Source organism: Paroedura picta, chromosome 1 (assembly GCF_049243985.1).
Source record: "Paroedura picta isolate Pp20150507F chromosome 1, Ppicta_v3.0, whole genome shotgun sequence".
NCBI classification, from domain to species: domain Eukaryota; kingdom Metazoa; phylum Chordata; class Lepidosauria; order Squamata; family Gekkonidae; genus Paroedura; species Paroedura picta.
Window position 1 is genome coordinate 101,770,949 of NC_135369.1, and position 22,288 is coordinate 101,793,236.

General features: G+C 45.9%; 1 protein-coding gene across 4 annotated transcripts in view; it reads right to left on the reverse strand.

The window, feature by feature from the left end:
* The window catches only part of STXBP5 (syntaxin binding protein 5), a 168,395-nt gene that overhangs the window by 76,028 nt on the left and 70,079 nt on the right, over window positions 1–22,288 (reverse strand). For all 4 annotated transcript variants that reach the window (XM_077350455.1, XM_077350448.1, XM_077350439.1 and 1 more), the window contains 2 exons: window positions 17,404–17,527; window positions 10,535–10,613 (listed from right to left, as the gene is read on the reverse strand). In XM_077350455.1, the coding sequence (XP_077206570.1) occupies window positions 10,535–10,613; window positions 17,404–17,527 (203 nt within the window). The remainder of the gene's footprint in view (window positions 1–10,534; window positions 10,614–17,403; window positions 17,528–22,288) is intronic.

The following is a 22,288-nucleotide window of genomic DNA, read 5'->3' on the forward strand; positions in this document are numbered from 1 at the left end:
GACCAGTGACCGTCCAAAGTGATGCTATGAAGGAAGGCTGCAGAGGAAGATTGAGACCTGGCTAAGTGAGCTCTAGGATCGAGTGGGAAATGTCTTCCTACAGTGCCATATGTCAAGTCACCTAACAAAATGATGAAAGGTTCTTCAGGAAGAAAAAAAAATTAAAAACAGTAAGAAACTGTCAAGAATTTCTTCTGGATGTTTAGCTGAAAATTCTTTTGAATTAATTTTAACCCTCTGGGGCACCAGGAAAAAAGCCAATAATTCAAGTAGAGGTAGACAATGCAACCCCTTAAGCATAGGTGAGGAATTATTGCAGACGTGAACTTGGTAAATACCCTGAGGGCACTGGTGAAGCCAAAGGGAAGAGCAGCATACTGGTAGTAGACAGGGCCACACTGGAAACCAAGAAACTTCCTGGATCTGGGGTGTTCAGATAACATGGAAAGCATCTTTAAGGACAATTCTGGCAAATGTGGTCTAAAATTTGGTCATGAGAAATTTAAGAATCAAGAACTTAGGTCCAGGATAGGATATTTACCACAAACCTGTCATTGTCATCCTCCTGAAACAAAGGGTGCAACAAAGAATTAAAGTAGGAAGGCTGGTACTAATAGAATTGCAATGACTGTGAGTGAGTCATGTGTCTCACGTAATAGCAAGATTTGTGGGTCTGGGTGGGCAAACCAGTAATGGCCAGGGACCTTGCAGTGATCTTATTATTTTTCATCCAGCTTAGGATACCATCTGTCTGGGAGCTAAATAGATTCCTTCCCTCAAAGGGGGCATCCTCAATTCTCACCTTAGTATCATTGGAAAGGTTGGTGCAATGGAGCCAGGAGTGGTATTGCTGGACTATAGAGGAAGCGACGGATGTATTGCATGAGTCTGTGATATGTCATGTGGCATTTAGTTGCTGCTTCCCAAGCTTGAAGCCCTCCACCTGTGTTCTTGGAGTGATTCTGGGAGTGGATTCTGGGAATGAATGAATCAAATGTAGTCATTGTTTCCCATAGGAATATCTGCTAGCACCCCATAAAAGTTTGCCCTGTGTCAAGTTAGGGCCAGTGATGTGTAGATCTTGCAGCCAAGGCCATCAAAGCTTACATCCTTCTCAGTGAAATGATGAAGAATGAAGCCCACAGTGTTGCTTGGCTAGGATGATCTCTGTCCTGATTGGGTTAGCAGGGGGGGTGGGCAAAAAGGAAATCACAGTCTTCCCCTAAAACATTGTTTATGTGGTCAATTTTCTTGGCAGTGAGGATAACAGGTTTTGGCTTGTCCAAATATCTCTGTACCATTAGGAAAGCAATTAAGCATGTGTTTGATGGGTAAAGAACCTTCAAAATGTGGTAAGATGAAGTCGGTTCCAAATGAATTACGTTGATATTAAGAAATTTAGCCATTCAAATCAGTTGTTCAGAATAGAGACTGAGGTCCTCCATTGGGAAAACAGGCAACAGATGTGTGATACATTCATCAGGTGACAGTTCTGAGGAAGCACCAGTACCACCGAAGGATGGAAGCTTCTCCACATCCAATTCTAAGAGACTCAGATCCATAGCAAATAGAGCTAATGGGGGAGTATGGGATGGCTGGGAGCTCTGTTCCACAGAAATTGGTAGCTATTGCTTCCACTGAATAGGCCAGTGCATGGATGGTAGAGCATACTAGAACCATTGCAGAGGTCATGGTCTCCAATACTGCAAGGGCCAGAGAGTTTCCTGGAGTTCTACAACACTGCTTATCTGAGGAAACTTCCGTTTCCAGGGGAAACTGGGGAGCATTGGAAGGAGACAGTAACCCTCCTGGAGAGAGGGGATCCAGGTTTGCTAAGTGTGGGATGGGATGTGCTCCTGTTTGGGTGGCAGAGGGATCAGAAGTCTTATGCTTTGATTTCAATTATTTTCTGTTACAGTGGTGGTTCTGAGGTACTGCGTGCCACCAAGGATTTCTTTGGAGCCAATAGTGGCTCTGGTTACAACAGTCATCTTGACAGCATTGACCCCAAAGGGAGGGGGGAATGAGTCCAGGGGTTACGGCTCCATAGAAGGGTTTTGATCTTTGCTTGAAGCTGCTAAAGTCTTTTCCCAAAGTCTAATTCAAGCAAGCCTTTGGAGTGAACTGCTTGCAAATAGAGCAGGCAGAAATGTTGTGGGCCTCATTCAGGAATAGGAGGCAGCAAGCATGGTTGTACAACTGAGACTTTCTTAGCATGCATTTGACACATTTTTTAAATAGAGCCATAGCTCAAAAATCAAGTCCTCCTTCTTATCCCCATTTGTAGGAATGGAGCAGGATGAAGTGAAGAAGAATGAAGAAAAGGAACAAATCACTAGAGAAAAAACCTGCAAAGAGAAAGAAAGCAAAGATGTCTAATCTTCATGGTAGAGAAGAACGAACTGAGGGAAGGAGCACACACTTAATTTCATCATGTGTTGGCTCGGTGAGAAAGAACCGGACTGTAAAGGGAGAGGCTGAGTTCTCCAGATGGTCTAGAAAGCTTTACAAAATAGATCTCTGTAGAGTCCCTGCACAAGCATGGTCCTATTTGTGCCAGCACAGAGACTATGAAGATGAACTAATGCACAATTAAAACATATCAATGTGTTTATCTAAAAAATTATTAAATAGAAACAAAATTAAAAGCTGCCTGTTCATTACAAGCTCAGCAAAGACAGCTTGGTATAGTGGTTAAGAGACGCAGCTTCTAATCTGGCCAGCTGGGTTTGATTCCCCACTCCCTCACAGGCAGCCAGCTGGGTGACCGTAGACTCGTCACAGAACTGATAGAGCTGTTCTGTCCGAGCAGTAATATCTGGGCTCTCTTAGCCTCACCTCCCTCACAGGTTGTCTGTTGTGAGGAGAGGAAAGGGAAGGCGGATGTAAGTCACTTTGAGACTCCTTCAGGTAAAGAAAAGCAGCATATAAGAACCAATTCTTCCTCTATTTGACACATCTAATTCAGAGAAGTTATCTAGATATGTAGATGTGAAGGCCTCCTGAGAAATGTTGTTAGTCGGTTATATTGTCATAAGACATCCAAGTTTCATTTCAAAAGTAAAATGGAAATTTTTCTCATCGACTACTTAACCATGGAATCAGAAGATGGCATATTATTACGTCACAATTTTTATATCCTCTGTTCTTCTTTTTTGTTGTTAAAGCAGCTCAGAGTGGTAGGTAAAGTTCAGAAAATGTGATTGACCCAAAGTCACCAAATAAATCCCATGGTAAATGGAGATTTGAACTTGGGCCTCCTTAGTTCTAGTCCAGCAAACTCATCTTTTTGCCTGAATTCTGATTTAATGGTAAATTTAATATTGTGTGGTCCCATCTCATCTGTACACTTTTAAATGTGTAAAACTGCTGAAACTGTAAAACATTATTTTGACAGATATTTTCAAAGTGAGGCCAAAAGTAGAGACAATCTGGAATGAAATGGGGGGATGGGGAAAAATTACACAGCATGTGTCTATTGGGATGTCTGAATTTCTGTCTTTCAGTAAAATCCATCTATTCCTCCATCCATCTTCGTACTTATTAACCGCCATTCCCGATCCTGCCAGCTTGTGGCAGTTTACAATAAAATCCATAAAACAAATCAGTCAATAAAAAGACATATTCCAATATCATCATCATCATCATCATCATCATCATCATCATCATCATCTCAATTTATTACTCACCACTCCCAAGTGGCTCATGGCGGTTTACAATAGTCTGAATAAAATCCTCAATAACTCCCCCATTAAAACCCCAGACAAAAAACCACATAGATCCAGTAATCACAATACAAAAAAGAGGTACAGCGGAAAAAACAATTCAAAACACTATCCATTCCCCCAATAAAAATCTCATAGAGGGAGGTGGGAAGAGGGGGGGCAGTTGGAACCCACAGCAAAACCCCATCTACAGCCTCCCTCTCTTCCACCCCCAATGACAGCAGCAAACTGCCACTCCCGGAGAGGTAAGTGCTCAGATGGAGCAGCACATGGGCCTCTGTAGGGAGGCATCTGATCTTCCTTAGCCTGTTCTCAAACAAATATTAGGCAGAAAAGCTCCATCTTACAGGCCCTATGGAAGTGAAACAGCTTTGTCGGGGCCCTCAGCTCTTCTGGGAGCTCATTCCACCAGGTCGGGGCCAGGACCAAAAAAGCCCTAATCCTGGTCAAGGCCAGGCACACCTCCTGAGGGCCGGGAACAACCAGCAATTTGGTGTAGTGGTTAGGAGTGCGGACTTCTAATCTGGTGAGCTGGGTTTGATTTCATGATACCCCACATGCAACCATGACCTTGGGCTCAGCACAGCACTAATACAGTGTTCTGACCTAGCAGTAATATCAGGGCCCTCTCAGCCTCACCTACCTTACAGGGTGTCTGTTGTGGGGAGAGGAAAGGGAAGGAGATTGTGAGCCACTTTGGCCCATTATGCACGGAGTGGAAGGTTCACATTTGGGGTGGAATGGCGGCGGCTAAAATCACCAATTATGCATGCTGCAGGCGGCAACCGGGCACAGAGTCAACGTATGCCACTGAAAAAGCCACATTAGCGACATGCGAAATAAAGTGGAGGTTCCCAGGACCAGGGTGCAACCAGAAGCGGCTCCGAGTAGCCGCGTGCATAATTGGATACTCTGGGTTTTGCCACCGTTGCGTTCCGTCCCATGCGTAAGCTGTTTGCTTCACTTCTTCCTCCTCTACATTCTCCATGCCGCCATTTCAGCGGCCGTGCATAATAAGCCTTTGAGACTCCTTAGGGTAGAGAAAAATGGCACAGAAGAACCAACTCTTCTTCAGATTCAAACCTGCAGAACAAACAGCCCTATGGAGGGCATTAGGAGACAAGCGGTCCCTCAGAACCAAAACCTTGAACTTAGCCTGGGGTTCTTGGCCGAGTAATTAGAATCAGTAGATTATATTTCCCTAGTACTTGCACTGCCTAGAACTTACAATGGACCTCCAGGACACTCATCCCATCATCTGCAGTGAGTGTGACATGATTGCCCTCCTCCCAGAAGACAAGATGGACTTCATCTGCCTCAAGTGTAAACTGGTAAGACTTTTGGAGGAAAGGATTAGGGGATTAGAAGACAGTATTATTACCCTGACCTAAAGTAAGAAAGGGGAGGAGTTCATAGACCACAGCCATGCAACTCGGAATAAAGAGGATACAACCAGTCCTGAAGAGGATAAGGAGATTGACCTCACTACGGAGCCTCTGCAGACAGTTCGGAAAAAGACTCAACGGTGTAGAGCGTGACGGTTCTCGGGACCTTTGGAGCTCCAGAATAGATTTCAGACCCTTGCAGAGGAGGTGCAAGGGTCAACAAGGGAAGAGGTCCCAAAACAAAGTCTAAGTGAAGAGGCCACGGGGATAGAAGGAAATGGAGTTGAGAAGAAAAAAAAAAGGAGAGTACTGGTAATTGGAGACTCCCTGCTAAGGGGAATGGATCGCCATGTAGCTGGGCCCGACCCCCTAACCCAAGAGGTGTGTTGCTTGCCAGGAGCGAAAATTAAAGACGTTTCAGAATGGCTGCCCAAACTCCTCAAATCTACAGATCACTACCCATTTGTGATGGTCCATGTGGGAACGAATGACATGTCCCTGAATACCATCGCTCCTATTAAAAAAGACTATCAAGATCTGGGGAGGAAGCTCAAGCAAATGGGGGCACAAGTGGTATTCTCTTCAATCTTGCCTGTCAAGGGAAGAGGAATGTGTCGGGAGAGGAAGATAATGGAGGTGAATCAGTGGTTGCGTAGTTGGTGCCGGCAGGAGAGATTTGGTTTCTGGGACCATGGGATAGGCTTTCTTGAGGAAGGCCTACTAGCACCTGATGGACTGCACTTATCAAAGCTGGGGAAGAATGTGTTTGGCAGGAACCTGGGGAGATTCATCAGGAGAGCTTTGAACTGAAGCCACAAGGGGAAGGAGACGATCAACATGGGGAGTGTAAGGAAGGAGAACGATCAGGGGCAGCCCAACCGGCAAGGCCAGCTCATAGGGAACCAAAAGTAAAAGGATTCAGATGTCTTTATACTAACGCCCGAAGCACGGGCAACAAGAATGAAGAGCTGGAACTTCTCATGCTGATGGAAATGTATGATCTAGTTGGCATCACAGAAACTTGGTGGAATGATTCTCATGACTGGAATGTAATGGTGGATGGATATGAACTGTTCAGAAAAAACAGAACAGATCAAAGAGGTGGAGGAGTGGCACTGTATGTGAGGAAAGGGCTTACCTGTCAGGAAATGCTAGTGAAGGAGAGCATGTCTACAGTGGAAAGCATCTGGGTGAAAATAAGCGAGGGGAAAACAAACAGTGTGGTGGTTGGTGTCTACTACCGACCGCCTGACCAACGAGAGGATGTGGATGCTGCACTTTGTGAGCAGCTTGAGAAAATATCCAAGTAGCAGGACCTTGTCATCATGGGTGACTTCAATTTTCCAGATGTGTGGTGGGAAACAAACTCTGCGAAGCGTCCTCAGTCATGCAAGTTTCTGACCTGCCTGGCTGACAATTTCATTTATCAAATGGTAGATGAACCCACAAGAGGTTCAGCCATACTGGACTTAATACTGACCAACAGGCAAGAGTTGGTGGATGAGGTGAAGGAGGTGGGGACCCTAGGGGGAAGTGACCATGTCCTCATAGAATTCCTTTTGAGATGGGGAGCCAAGGAAGCTTGTAGCCAGACGCGGATGTTGGATTTTCGTAGGGCAAACTTTAATAAACTCAGAGACATGATGAGTGTCATACCATGGACGAGAATGCTGGAAGGGAAGGGAGCATGTGAAGGGTGGCCAGTACTCAAACAAGAGCTATTGCATGCTCAATCAATGACTATCCCAGAAAGGCGAAAACACTGCAGGAGCTCTAAGAAGCCTGTTTGGATGAACAGAGAACTTCAAGAGGAACTAAGAAAGAAAAGGAAAATGTTCAGGAAATGGAGGGAAGGACAGAGCTCTAAAGCAGAGTACCTACAGGTTACTAGGCACTGTAGATCAATCATCAGAAATTTCAAAGCTGAGAGTGAGCTAAGATTGGCCAGGGAAGCCCATTGTAACAAGACTTTTCAGTTATGTGAGGAGCAAACGTAAAGTAAAGGAGGCAATAGGCCCACTGTTGGGTGCGGATGGACAAACTCTAACGGAAGATGCAAAGAAAGCAGAAAGGCTTAGTGCCTATTTTACATCTGTTTTTTCCCACAGGTCAAAGGGTTTAGGCACATCTAGAGATGGCAGTAGCCAAGAGATAGTGTCTGGGTGGCAGTAGCCAAGAGATAGTGTCTGGGTGGCAGGTTAACATGGATAGAGAGGTTGTCGAGAGGCATTTAGTTGCACTGGATGAGTTCAAATCCCCTGGGCTGGATGAAATGCACCCGAGAGTGCTCAAATCCCCTGGGCTGGATGAAATGCACCCGAGAGTTTCCAGAGAACTTGCACAACCCTTGTCCATCATCTTCAGGACCTCTTTAAGGACTGGAGATGTCCTGGAGGACTGGAAGAGAGCAAACATTATTCCAATCTTCAAAAAAGGGAGGAAGGATGACCCGGGAAACTACAGACCAGTGAGTCTGACCTCTGTTGTGGGGAAGATAATGGAGCAGATATTAAAGGGAGCGATCTGCAAACATCTGGAGGACAATTTGGTGATCCAAGGAAGTCAGCATGGATTTGTCCCCAACAGGTCTTGCCAGACCAATCTAGTTTCCTTTTTTGACCAAGTAACAGGTTTGCTGGATCATGGAAATTCGGTTGATGTCATTTACTTGGATTTTAGTAAAGCTTTTGACAAGGTTCCCCATGATGTTCTGATCGATAAGTTGAAGGACTGCAATCTGGATTTTCAGATAGTCAGGTGGATAGGGCATTGGTTAGAGAACCGCACTCAAAGAGTTGTTGTCAATGGTGTTTCATCAGACTGGAGAGAGGTGAGTAGCGGGGTACCTCAGGGCTCGGGGCTCGGCCCAGTACTTTTTAACGTATTTATTAATGATCTAGATGAGGGGGTGGAGGGACTACTCATCAAGTTTGCAGATGACACCAAGTTGGGAGGACTGGCAAATACTCTGGAAGATAGAGACAGAGTTCAACGAGATCTGAACACAATGGAAAAATGGGCAAATGAGAACATGATGCAATTTAATAAAGATAAGTGTAAAGTTCTGCATCAGTGTCAGAAAAATGAAAAGCATGCCTACTGGATGGGGGATACGCTTCTAGGTAACACTGTGTGTGAACGAGACCTGAATCTGATGTTTTCCCACCCAAACAGCAGCCATCCAGGCTTTATTGTAATGTTTCCCAAAACTTCAGAGCAAGCAGGTTTGCAAGACCAGAGAACCCCTGGGAGGTACACATATGTACCATGAAAAAACCATTCTTTCTAACAGCATTGAAGCTAAAGCAGAAATCATGTGGAAGTCATCAGAGGCTGAGGCAAACTACAGTAATTCTTGCCTATCCTGAGGTGCTGCCAAGCTATTACTGAGCCAAGACAAGACCCACCCACACACTTTTTATTTTCAAATTTTGATCTCATTCTTTATCATAATTATTCTGGCTGGGAAGTTAAAACATCCAACAGTACAGCAGCAAGCTTCTGTTATTTTAAACAGCCTAGTTCACAGTTGACATGATCTACCAAAACAGTGTAAACAGGTTACAACAAAACAAAATGCAAATATAGGATAAAATATAAAATTTAGTTAAATAATTAAAAACAGTAAGCTATTACAAAGTATTGCTGAATTTTCTCTGTCTTGAAAAAAGGGGCAGGAGGAGGATCTTAAGACCCTTTAGTTAGAGTAAATTTAGTTTAATTTGGGGTATTTCCAGCAGGGAGGGCAGCACTTTCAGATGTTATTTCAGTCTCAACCATAGGCCTGGTGGAACAGTTTCATTTTTTCAACTCCTGTGGAATCAAAAAAAGACCCATAGGACTCTGATCTCATTTAGTAGAACATTCTACCAGACCAGGGCTGAAAAAAGCCCTTGTTGAGGCCAATCTGATCTCCTTGGGGCTGCATATCCTGAACAGATTTTCATCTGCAGATAAAAGCTCTTTCAGAGAACTACAGGGAGAGGTGATCCCACAAGTATGATGGACCCAGCCTGTTTAGGGCTTTACACAAAGGTTGAATAATATGTTGTACAAGAATACTGGCATGAGGTTGATTTTTTTTGTTTGTTTTGGAGGAATAGAAATATTTTGAAGTCTGTTTTTTCTGCTGAATACTTTTTGAGAGAGTCTGAAGCCTCATTTCATTCAAAGAGGTATACTTCCCAGGTATTTGGTGCTTTATCTATATGTAATGTACAGTGCACTTCAGGAATGCAAGTGATTTGTTTTGTTATTATATCAATTGTGCCTCAACGTCATACAGGGAGGCCCCAATGGAATCTTTGTCTGGAGGCCTACAGTGCCTCTTGACAGCGCCAAGGACAGTTTTTCTTCTCCTTTTTCAAGCTTCATCCCTCAGTGCTACAAGGAAGTGTTTAGGAGTAACTGGGGACATATACTGGAAATTAATGGCATCTCCCCTCTCCCTATTCTCAGATACTTTAAGCTTTTAATGCTTTTGCTTTCTTTGAATTCAGTGGTGGGAAGATAATTATTCTGGTGGTCAAATGCTTTCAACAGCAATTATTTTCCTCACCCAAACACATTATGAAGGAAGACAATGTTATGAGACAACAATGTCATTAAATGTTTTGACTAAAGGAGAAAGTGGGATTTGGGTTGGATGCTGTGAGGTTTGCATCTCCAACTCCAAACCCCAGCCTCCCTACATTTCAAGATATCAGTTACTCAGTCCAGTTAATTTAATCAACACTGATGTTTTCCTATTTTTATTTAACTTCACCTATACTGAATTCATAAACTGATCAAGACAATTGTATAGATAGGGAAGACCAGTACCAGTATAACTGGTTTTGGAAGAATATCAGAAATGAAATATTTGCAGTGGAAGCAAAAGTGGCACCATTTAATAATCTTTTATCTATTTCCAATAGATCAACAACAGATCTTACCAAAAACAACAGAAGAAATATTCATTTTTTGTGAGAGATACAACTGCTCCATCTGAAAGAATTCTTCACTAACAAAAATTGTTGGCATTACTTACATTGTGTATAGGGTTACAAATTTTAGTTGTAACACACTTTGGCAGCCAATCTGGCCCAAAAGAAGGGTACAGTAACAAAAATAACAAACAATATTTTCCTGTATAACAGACTAACCTGCTAAGCAGAATTTCCACCATCTATTTTTGGATACCACATTTTGCAACCCTACTAACTGGCACAGCACCACCCATTTTATTTTTAGAAACAGTAATCTAGGTTGTATAACATTGTATTACAAGCACTACTGTAATTTTAGTTGCCTTTTCATTATAACAAGTGAAATCTTTACAGTGTAGATATCTTTGTCCGTATGAAAAATAAGATATGAAAGTATTTTTTTATTTACTGAAAGCAACCACAATAGAAATAAAAAAAATAGAATCATGGCTCTTACCCAACTCTTGTTGTTTTATATTCCACTTTAAGAATAGGTTTACAAGGCTCTGGCTTCTTTCCATCTTTCACCTGCTTCCCTAAAACAAAAGATTTTCTTATTTACATTTAAACATAATTTTTGATCTAGAACACCACATCAAAACCTTAGGAATATTATCATCATCAGTTATAAAACGTATGTATTACAAACTTAAGGATTCAAACAGAATTTGACACAAATAGTTATTTTTTCTGGAATAGAAGTAGTCCTGTGCACTCTAGCTGTGGGTAACTAGATATAATTTATTTCAAAGTAAATATAAAAAGGAACAAAGTGAGAAACCATAAAAAATACCCAATAAATGTTCCAACAAAGGGATGGAAGAGGAGATGTCTCCTGTCTAGAGATCTTGCTTCATTAGGCTTAAAAGCTCTTTAGTGAGGGGCACAAACCAGAAAATTCTGGTTTGCTTCAGGGTGTTTCCAAAACAAACCTCCAAACCAAAATGACCCAGAAGCCCCAAAACGAAGCTGCCAAGAAATGGGGGGAAGGGAAACAGAACACCAAAATGCTGCCAGCCACTTCAGCCTCACAGCAAAGAGCGCACTTGTCCGCTCTGAGACCGAAATGGCTGGCAGCCATTTAAAATCTCTATTTTGTTTCCCTTCATGTGGAAGTGAGGAAGTGAAATGGATTTTTTAAATGGGTGCCAGCCATTTAAAACCTCATTTTCACTTCCCTCCAGTTGGATGTAATGCTTCCACAGGAGTCTGAGGGAGCTCTGTGGGATTGCTATGGATCTGCAGTGACCTGGAGGCTTTCTTCCCCAACACCAGGGTAGATCCAGATCCCAGGTGCTGGTGTCTCCTAGTACTCTACGGCAGAATGGTATACATCATGATTTCTTATTTTCTATTACATACTCTCATAGCAAGGAGCTAAGAGCAGCTCATGGATCTGCAACACTCAGGCTTTAACACCTCATTTTCAGCATGGTATTACATGGTATTACATGGTATTACATGGCATGGTATTACAGGCACCAGTAAATCTATGAACATCTTGAACTGGGTGAGCTCAATTTTGTCTTATGGGGTTGGCTGGCTAACATGTCACTTTTAGCAGGGTTTATTGCAGATAACAGCATCAGCATAGTGGTTTCCATGTCACAGTTTCACTAGGAGGGATCCCATAGTAAGGCTACCACCTGGGGGAATTATGAATGGCAAGACACCTTGTAAAAAAAAAGACATCTCTTTTTATTCTGCATGGTTTTGCCATGGAAAACTCACCACAGTTATTTTTTATTCTGTATTGTCCTCCTCCCTAACAGTGGTGAGGACGCCGTTTCTGTGGGGTTTCCACACAGTATTTGGAACTAGCTTTACTATGACTTTTCTTTTACGATGGTGTTGGAGAAGCCTGTTTTTGCATGCATTAATGTTAGCGTGTTTTCATCTTCCCCCCTGTGCCAAGGTGCACTCTCTATGAGGAACAGCATATCTCTGTGAGGGAAAGGTTGTAGTGATGGCACTCAAAAGGCTGTGTGCCCCCATGGAAATTTACATGGAAATTTCTTGTTGAGGTCTCCATGTCCATGAATTACAATTCCCATGAGGCCCTGCCAGCAGCATGTGCCAAAGTGGCATTATCAGAGCACATGCATAAATGGGAAATTTTAAAAGGATGATTTAAAAGGGACAATGAACAGACTGGTGAAAACCAGATTGTGCATAATACCCCCTGGACAGCTACCTAGAGGATTATGGGAGCACTGGCAGCAGCTAAGGCTACTTGGGTGCAGGATCCCATTCAGCAGAGTCACCTCCGGTGTGTGATGCTTGGGAACCTGACAGTTCACAGGAACAGCGGAACAGTACATTATGTTTTCTCTAGTCACCAGTTTATATTATTTATTTTATACCCTAACTCCCTGAGTACATGGCAACCAGGCCATGTGATGACTACCAGTGTCCCCAACAACTCCCTATGATTCTTTTCTTTCTCTACTAGATCATATTCTCATGGCAGCAGGTCCATTTAGGGCAGCGGTCCGCAAGCTTTTGCCCGCTGCGGACCGCTGAGGCGTAGTGGGGGGAGAGGGCGGCCCGGGGGCCCAGCGCAAATGCGCATGCACAGACTGCCGTGCACGCACGTTTGTGCCCAGCAGGGGCGCAAACGCACGTGCACGGCAGTCTGCGCATGTGCGTTTGCGCCGCCGCCATGCCGGCAGCCGCGGCTTCCCCTCCCGGCCCCTCCGGGCCGCCAGCAAATCGGCTGCTAAAGCGGCCGATTAGCTTGAGGCTCGGCAAGCTTCTCTTCCCTCCCCTCCCGAAATAAGAAGCTTGCCAGGCCGCGAGCTAATTGGCCGCTTTGGCCGCTTTGGCGGCCGAATTGCTCACGGCCTGGCGAGCTTCTCGCTTCAGGGGGGGAGGGAAGGAGCCGCTGCCCAGCGCCAAGGCCTTCGCGGCCCGGCACCAGGCTGCGGCCCGCGGGTTGGGGACCACTGATTTAGGGGACCCAAGCTGGCTTAGGGTGATATAAGTTTGTTTTAAAAGGAAACTACTTGTTTTAAAAGGAAACTACTTCTTTCTTTGCTCTGTCCATAGGGCAGCTGAGGGGTAGCACTGTCCATGCAGGAACCTGCCCAGTCCAGGCCTACCAACAGGGTTGATGCAGTCAAGTGGAAGCTCCTGAGGATGTGTCTTGTGCACAGCACCCGCTGGTTGAAAGATGATAACTCTACAAGGGCTCATGTTCTAGGGGTATTCCAGCTGCCCACCTGCATTCTGTGGGTGGGCAGCACACAGCTAGGCTTCCTCACACATGAACTGGGGGATACTCTCCTTCCTAATTAGTGCCACCCCACACCCTTTGGAGGGTGTGGCCAGCTTCTGCACATCATATGGCAACACCAGGCATGGATCTTAGGTGATCTAACTAGCAGGGCACTTTATCATTTACTGGGCCAGTGAATCTATACCAGACCTGGTAGGGACACTAATCTTAGACTGGGGGGGGAATGCCTGTATGTCATGTATTCATGCCAGTGCAGCAGGAGATGGACATCTCTTCTAGAACTATGTTTCAGCTAAGGCTTCCATTTCAGCCTGCTGTTGCAATCTTCATACTTGTTTGTTTATTTTTATTTATTTATACATGTATTTATCAACCATCACTCCTGAACTCAGCCGGCTCATGGCGATTTACAATAAAAACCATGAAGCCACATAAAAACAAAAAGAACATTGATCAACAATATTGGTGAAAAAAACTGACCTGTTGGTGACATGACTGTCAGGGTTGAGTCTTTGAGAGGCCTATCACATCACCGAGGCAGCAGAGCTTCACACAGAAATGAACAGAAGTTCACTATGTGTTACTGGAGTACTCTCTCCTGAGAAGGTTTTATCTTGGTCTCTATGCATCTTCTGAAGTGGTAAATCCCTGGCAGCTTTACACATAGACCCTGGAGGCCTGCCTTCACCCAGCTGGCCTTCAGGATCCTGGGGCAGTCTGGTTAGCATGGCATGAGAAGGGCTGGCTTCTTCGCCACAGCCACTGTGCATGTTTCTCATGGATACACCAGCTGTCATTGCTGTCCACTTGGGATTTGGACTTGTTAGCTCACGAGTTCAAGCCCACTGTAATGCTTCTAGGGCTCCCTGGAGGCTAGGCAGGGGTGTTTTGAAGACCCTGGGTTGTGGCCTAAGTCAATGAAGTGGCATGTCCAGAGGGGTGCGGATGTGCCTGACCTGAGGGAGAGGGGTGGCCATGCAGAAGTCTGAGTGGTGGCATTAGATCCTTGGGCAACTGGAATGGCATGGCTAAGAGCCATTATGCATACTTCTGATGCATGCCAGCCCTGTTTCTGTTTTAGGTATGGGGTACTCATCAGTTTTTGAGATGCTTCGTTGCCATGAGGCCTGGATCATCTGCTTGCTGGTTGGAAGTGGCAAGCGGAGCAAGGTCTGGTGCACTGTAGCCTTAGGAGTATTGGCAGGAGCATGTCTTGGGCCTCACTCAGTGACAGTTCCTGCCTATTGGGAAGAATCCTTTTGGGGAGAGACCAAGCAATTGCACTGAACTCCCCCATAGCAGGGGCCTTCACAAGAGGCTGTGTGGATGGTGAGCCATAGCAGCATCCCCAGCCAGGGGTTGCCCGGCTGGCTCACATCTCCGGGTGGCAGGGAGAACCAGGTAGAAGCCTGCACCCACATGGGTTCCCTAGTGCCTGCCACCCTCAAGGTTCAAGCCAGCAGGAATTGGAGCTCTTTTTCAAACAAAGATGGGATAGCTCAATGACTCCAGGCAAGGCTTTGTGGCTGCTGACCACAAGATGGCAGGATCCACCCATGCTGTGCCAACATTCTGTGCCTGTTTGCCAAAAAAGCTGTGACCAATAATTATTCCCAAAAGATTGTGTCAGCATTATCCTTCAAGGCCTCGAACCATGTCCTCCTGCCATGCAATCTATAACCCAATTTATCCAAAGTTATGTTGTTGAGTCTTATGAAAAGGCTAAGTTCTTCTAAACCTTATCTCTAACCATCATAATGTTTACCACTATCATATTATTCTATTAATACTGATAATTGTTATGATATTTTTTAAGGAAGGCAGGACAAAGCTTCTACAACTTCCTGTTTCCTTAAGGGGAAGAACCCTCCAACTAGCCAGTTTTATATTTAGAGAGCTGAAGGGAAAACTCTCAAGTAACAAGATAAAGAACATGCACAAAGCAACACTCTGAACATGCAGAAATATCAGGCAGGAGAAGCAGAAAGTTGAATATTTGAGAATAAAAGGTGCTAGGCTGTGCTCTGAACTAACCAACAATTGTAATTCAAAGGAATACTGATTCTGCACATAAAACGGAGATATACTGGGAGGGACAAGATGCCCTCTTTACCTCAAAAGAGAAGGACCCTTTTCAGTAAGTAATCAATGGTCGTTTTCTTTCTGATGCAGAGGGCATCTTGCTGGGAATTCCCAGAGCAATGGTCAAACTCCAGGCAGGACATCTCCATCCACTTCCAGAATATGTTGGAGAACCCTTCTGCCATATGCTGCAGCAGCAGAGCTATAGGCATTCAATTTATAGTGTTTCACAAATGTAGAAATGGAAGACCAATTAGCAGCCTTACAAATGTCCTCCACCGAGACCCTATTACTAAAGGCCGCATTAGTCGTCACTGACCTAACTGAATGAGCTGGGATACCCTGTGTAACTGGGCAACCCTGCGCCTTGTGGACTTCAATTATACAAGCTTTGAGATACCTGCCAATCGCCAGTTTAGACAGATGCTTTCCCAGCCTGGGGGAGAAAATGGATATGAAAATAGATTCTGACTTCCTCAGACCCTCAGTCCTAATCAAAAAGGCCTTCAGAAACCTTTGCACACCTAGTGTGTACTACTCTTTTTCCTTAGGAAGGACTGGGTTAGGACAAAAGGAAGGTAAAACTATTTCTTGACTAGTGTGAAAAGGAGTATTAACCTTAGGAATAAAGGATGGGTCCATCCTGAGAACCACCTTATCCTTATGAAAGATGCATAGCTCCTTCTTGGTAGACAGAGCTCCAAGTTCAGAGACCCTGTGGGCCGATGTGATAGCCACCAAGAACAGCATTTTCATTCTAAGGAACCTTAATGGAATGGATTGAATTGGTTCAAAAGGTACCCTTGTTAAAGCTGAGAGTGCTGTGTGCAGTCTCCACGTTGGAAAGTGGTAATGATCGGGAGGATCCCTTGTAGCTGTCTCCTTAAGGAATCTAGATATGTGGGGGGGTCTAGCCAAAGGGAACCCCTGAAGTGTTTGAATAACCATGGCAAGAGCAGCCACTTGCCTGCGCAAGGTGGATGAGCAAAGACCTCTAGAATGACCCTCTGCTAAGAAATCCAGTACTAAATTGACGGATTCTAGGTCCATGCTTTCTTCTGCACCATCGGACAAATGTCTTCCAGGTGCAGTTATAAAGTCTGGCAGTGGATGCCCTTCTGGATTCCAACATAATATTGACTACCTCTGAGGAATAACCTCTAGCCTTCCCTCTCAATCACCATGTGGTCAGACAGTACCACTGTGGTCGAGGGTTCCAAATGTGTCCCTGACACAGCAAGTCTGGAGTGACTGGAAGTGTGAGGGGTTGGCTAGCAGTCAACTGTAGAATTGTAGAATACCAAGGTTTGCGTGGCCACCTGGGTGTTACAAGAATTACCTCCACTTGTAGGAGTTGGATCCATCTGAGTACCTGTAGAATAACAGCAATCGGGAAAAGGCATAAAGGAGGCCTGGAGGCTAAGGTGAGTTCAGAGCATCCGTCAGTTCTGTCCGCAGATGGAAGAACCTCGAATTGAACCAGTCCACCTGTCTGTTCAGGTGAGTTATGAACAGGTCCACGACTGGTACTTCCAACCACTCTGTTATCAATTGAAATACCTGAGGATTGAGGGACCACTCCCCACCCAATATCTGTTGGCAACTAAGTCAGTCCACTTGGACATTCAGAACACCCCTGACATGTTTTGCCCAGACTGAGCTTAAGTTGGTCTCTGCCCAAGAGAGAACCAGCTTGGTCTCCCTGCGGAGAGCCATTGATCTCGAGCTGCCCTGATTGTTTAGGTAGGCACTTGCTGCTATATTGTCCGTCCTTACTAATAGGTTGGACTGAAAAATAATGTCCCTGAAATGTAGGAGGCCTATGCAAATTGTCCAAAGCACTAAAACATCGATTGGGAGAGTCCTCACCCTCTCAGACCAAACCCCCTGAACTGTTTTCTAGTTGAAGACAGTCCCCCAGCCGGAGAGGCTGGCATCTGTGAAGAGTTGGAACACTGCACTGAAAACAAATGCTCTGCCCTGCTTACAAATTGGTTTGCACTTACCATGCGGAGTGATTGTCTGCAATGGCTTGGTAGGATTCTTTACATTCCATATAGTCAAAGTGCCATCTGAATGACTACAAATAAATTGCTTTCCTTCATGGTGCCAAGCTACAGAATGGATTGCCTGTACATGGAAAAAAATTACAATTTATTCATAATATTAATAGACACAATTAAAAACAATCCTGTCACAGATGTAGCAGTGAAAACTACTCCAGCAACCAAAAAAGCAATGTGAGTGGTACTTTGAACCAGTCAATAGAAACTGTGGTTTGAGGAGCTGGAGTTAATATTTGGTGAGTTAGAGTGAGATGAAAGGGTTGTTGAATGATTAGTTTAACAGAGGTATTATATGTTTAAATCTGCAATACTGTTCCACTTAGCAGTTGTTTATGCCCAATCTGCTGCTCTGTTGCAAGGACTAGTTTTACTTAAAATGTTAACATAATAATACAACATTGCTTAGCCATGAACTCTGCTTTGCCAGAGAACCTTATTGAGTTAGTTATAAAATTAACACCACATACCTTACCTCTATGGTTACTAAAAGTCAGAGCTTGGAGCCATGAACAAACAAGACAGGTCTGACAAATCTGAGAAACACCCCAGATATGCAGAAAAAATTGCAATCTAAAAAGTTAGAAATTAGAACCTGAAAAATAAAAGAAGCAGCACCTGCACTTGTATTATTTGTTTATTTATTACATTTGTATACTGCCCTCCCCTGAGGCTCAGGGCAGTTCACATGGAATGTAAAGAACAATATATTTAAGAAATAGTTGCCCTCTAAGATATCGGTGGTTGCTATGGGAATTGCTAGGTAACTATAATATTATTACTAGCCTTCAGGACTTGGTTTCTGTGAATAAAAGGCAAGGAAGGATGCAGGAGTAATTCCAGGGCAATCTGCTGCTTCTTTCCTTTCTCAGACTTTGGGTGGAGAACTCCTTAGGAACATACCCTGCAGCTGCCATGCAATTTGCAAAATTCATCAAGATGCAGTGGTAGCTATGGCTTGATGCCACACAGTTTGCTGAGGCTCAGCAGCAGCCTCTACTCAAATTGTTTGATTTGGATGGGGCTGGAAGTGGCTACCATTTAAGAGCACCTTGCTATTGTTGGAATCCAATTTCTAACTGATCTCACTACCTTTGCACCTCGTCAGATTTTTTCTAGGGAGAGGCTGCTAGGGGTTAGGAAAAAGGTAAAACTGAGAGACAGTGTGAAGTAGTGGATAGCATCGGGAGAGTCCATCCCATTGGATAGAATGGAGAAGATGGGGGTACCCTCTTTCAGAACCCCTGAACGTGGGCACTGTGGTCCAATCATTGTGAAATTTAGGGAGGAAAGAGCCTCCTGGAGCTACCCTGAATGTTTGGAGGCTGTAACTGAAACCCCCACCCCCCCAGGTCCCAGGAAGAAGTAGAAAACAGACCCCAGGCAGTCTGGCCTTTGAGAGACGTGGGGGTATCTGGGAAAGAGGCAACCTACCCATAACCCATGGCCTATCCCACCCAGCCTGGCCTATGGAAGATGTAGGATGGGGGTAGGATGGAGGCAGCCCACCCCCAGGGCCTTCCCCAGCCATTCTGACCTTTCAGAGAAGGGGGGGCAGGAAGGTGGCAACCCACCCCTTCATGACCTGCCCAGTCTGGCCTTTGGAATATGTGTGGTTGGATGGGAAGGTAAGTACTGTGGTTACTAGGATTGGGCGCTTCAATGTCCAAAGAGGCCGTTTGCACCCGAAGCATCTAACACCACGGCGCGGGGGGGAAGCGTGGGTGGCGGCACGCAAGCAGGTACAAACACGCAGGTGCAGAGCTCTGTACCTGTGTGTGTGCGCCCACCAGCACGCCACCGGCCACGTCTCCCCTTCCCCCCGAGTTGCTGGCTGCTTCGGGCACAAATGGACGCTTCGGATGCCCACCTTTCTTCCTCCCTTCCCTCTCCCTCCCTTCTGTCTGTTTCTCTTTCTCCCTTTCCCTTCTTTATTGTCTTTCCTTCCTTTCTCTTGCTTTCTCCTTCTCCCTCTTTATCTTTCTCTATCTTTCTTTTTCCTCTTTGTTTCTCTCTCTCTCTACCACTCTATCTCTCCCTTTCTTTTCTTCTTTCCTTCCTCTCTCTCTTTCTCCCTTCATATCTCCCTCTCCTCCTTCCTTTCTTTGTTTGTGAAAGGCCCCCTTACTTCTCCATAGGTTAACCCTTCTTCTTCTCTCTTTTCCAGGTTTCCTGCTTGCTACGCCCGACAACACCACCACAACGGAACATGAGCTCAGGTAAGTTTGCTTTATTCACCGTCCACAACTCTTCAACCCCGTCTCTGCTCTGTGTCTGCGTCTCTCCAGCTCTCCACACCAGCTTTCTCTCAAGCCGTCCTTATATCTCTCCGGCTCCACCCCTCCAACCTTTCAAAAAACCCCGCCCATTCCTACCCCACTTCCGGTCTTGGGCGTTTCCCACATCCTTCCACATTCCAGCCCTTTTCTCAGCGTCCTGTCTCCGCCTCTACTATGAGGCTGGCGTATGCGTGGCCTGGCCCTTCCCCGCGGAGGCAGCGCCATCATTTGACCAACCCTTTCCCGTAGGTAAGTATCGGCCCCGTTCCCTTTCTCCCCCAGCCAGTCCCTTCTACGGCCCTTGTCTTCCGTCTTCTCTCCACGTCCTGTTTGAAGTCCGGGCAGGTCCTCAAATTTGCCTTCGACTGTTTCTACGCTCAGCTGGTTTCGCCTGACATCGACTCTCTCCACACTCAACTCATCACGCCTGTGTTGTTCTCTTTCGCAGCATCATCCTTTGCCCATTGTTCGGCCGTCGCTCGGCGATGACCGCTGACAGTCCCCTTTGGCCTCCTTCGTTTCGAGGTAAGTATTTTCGGCTACCCCAAAGTCCCCGCCTGGACATTGTTTTTCTGTCCCTCCCTCCCTCCCTTCCTTATCAGTTCTCCTTCTTTCTTGGAGATCAGTTTATCTGATTTACATGCTGCCGCTCCCAGAACTAGCTGGCCCTTTTATTCCTGAAGGTCTCCAGGCCCCCACCTGGTGGTTGGCAACTCAGATGGCTGCATATAGAGGAGGAGTCAGGAATGAAACCCATCTCTTGAGATTTGAGTCTGTTTCTCTTTAACTACTTTACCAAACTGGATCTCACGATTGCACTAGTGTGTGTGTGTGTGGGGGGGGGGGAGTAGAACCCAAGAAGGTCACAGTGCAGATGTATGTGCTAGTGCCCATTGTATTTCTGGGTGCAACTGATTTTGCCTCTAGTCATCATTATAAAAAACAATTCTTATTCTTCTTCGTATACCAACTTTTTTGTGGCTAAGTATGGTTTATTTGCCTACAGTGTTGATAAAATATTTATGTAATTCTTATAGTGGTCTGGGACGCTATTTTGGACCTCCAATGTACTTCATTCTATGATTCTTCTAGCCTGTAAAATTAATTTCACAATTCTGCTATCTTTAAACCTCCCCCCCGCTCCGGAGGAGCGGGAGGAATAAAGGAGTAAGGGCAAGTGGGGAGGAGTTAGGGCGGGCCCTGTCCGTGATAAAAACTTGGAGGGCCCAATCAGGAGACGCTTCGCAGCTCCTAATTGGGCCCTCCGAGTGTCACTCAGGGGCCAAGCAGCCAATGGTGAGCCACGCAAAGAGCGGCTCCCCATTGGCTGGTTGGCCCAGCCTCGCCTGGGCCGACCGGGGAGTTGCCGCTCAGAGGAAGAAGCCTTCCCCAGCGGTAAGTTCTCCGGCTGGCTTCCCCTCGCCCAGGGAGCCTTCTGCCCGGCCCTGGGGCAGGCTCGCCTGCCCTTGGGCCCGCCAGAAGGCCACAAAGCCCACTCCCAAAGTCCCGAGCCTTCTGCCAGGCCCTGGAGCAGCCGAGACTGCTCCTAGGCCTGACAGTAGGCCGCGGAGCCCACCGCCCCCGTCCCGAGCCTTCTACCAGGCCCTGGAGCAGCCGAGCCTGCTCCTAGGCCTGACAATAGGCCGCGGAGCCCACCGCCCCCGTCCCGAGCCTTCTGCCAGGCCCTGGAGCAGCCGAGCCTACTCTTAGGCCCGGCAGTAGGCCGCGGAGCCCACCGCCCCCGTCCCGAGCCTTCTACCAGGCCCTGGAGCAGCCGAGCCTGCTCCTAGGCCTGACAATAGGCCGCGGAGCCCACCGCCCCCGTCCCGAGCCTTCTGCCAGGCCCTGGAGCAGCCGAGCCTACTCTTAGGCCCGGCAGTAGGCCGCAGAGCCCACCGCCCCCGTCCCGAGGCTTCTGCCGGGCCCTGGGGCAGCCAAGCCTGCCCCTGGGCCCAGCAGAAGGTCCCAAGGCCACCTACCTTACTCTGTTCCTCCCTTCCTCCCAGCATTCCCTTTCTCCTTCCCTTCCTCCCAGCATTCCCTTTGTTTTTCCCTTTCTCCCTTCCTCCCTCTCTTCCATCTGCCTCTTTCTGGCTACCTGTTTCTCTCCCTCTTCTTCTGTCTCTATCTTCCTCCCTTTCTTTCTATCTTTCTGTCTCTCTTTCTCCTTTTCCTCCTTCCTTCACCCCATCCCTCCACCCATCCATCATGCTACGGCTCACTGTATTTTGGCCACAGCGGGCTTAATATCTAGTTATATACATAATGTGCAGATAGCTTTCCAATTCTTTCTGATATCATTTATTTCTGAATTATGACATGCAAATTACAACTTAGTTATATAATCATATGCTAAATTCCTTGCTGATATTTTAAGAAAGCTTTACTAGAGGAAAAGACATTTATAAGGAAAACAAAAAATATCTAGCAACTTAACAGTAGAATAATTCTAGACTGTATAAATTTTAAGGTGAACATATTCCATAACCAAACTGTGTTCAGCTGTTCCAGAGTTGTGAGCTGACCACTGAGCCTGTTCAGCTCCTGAA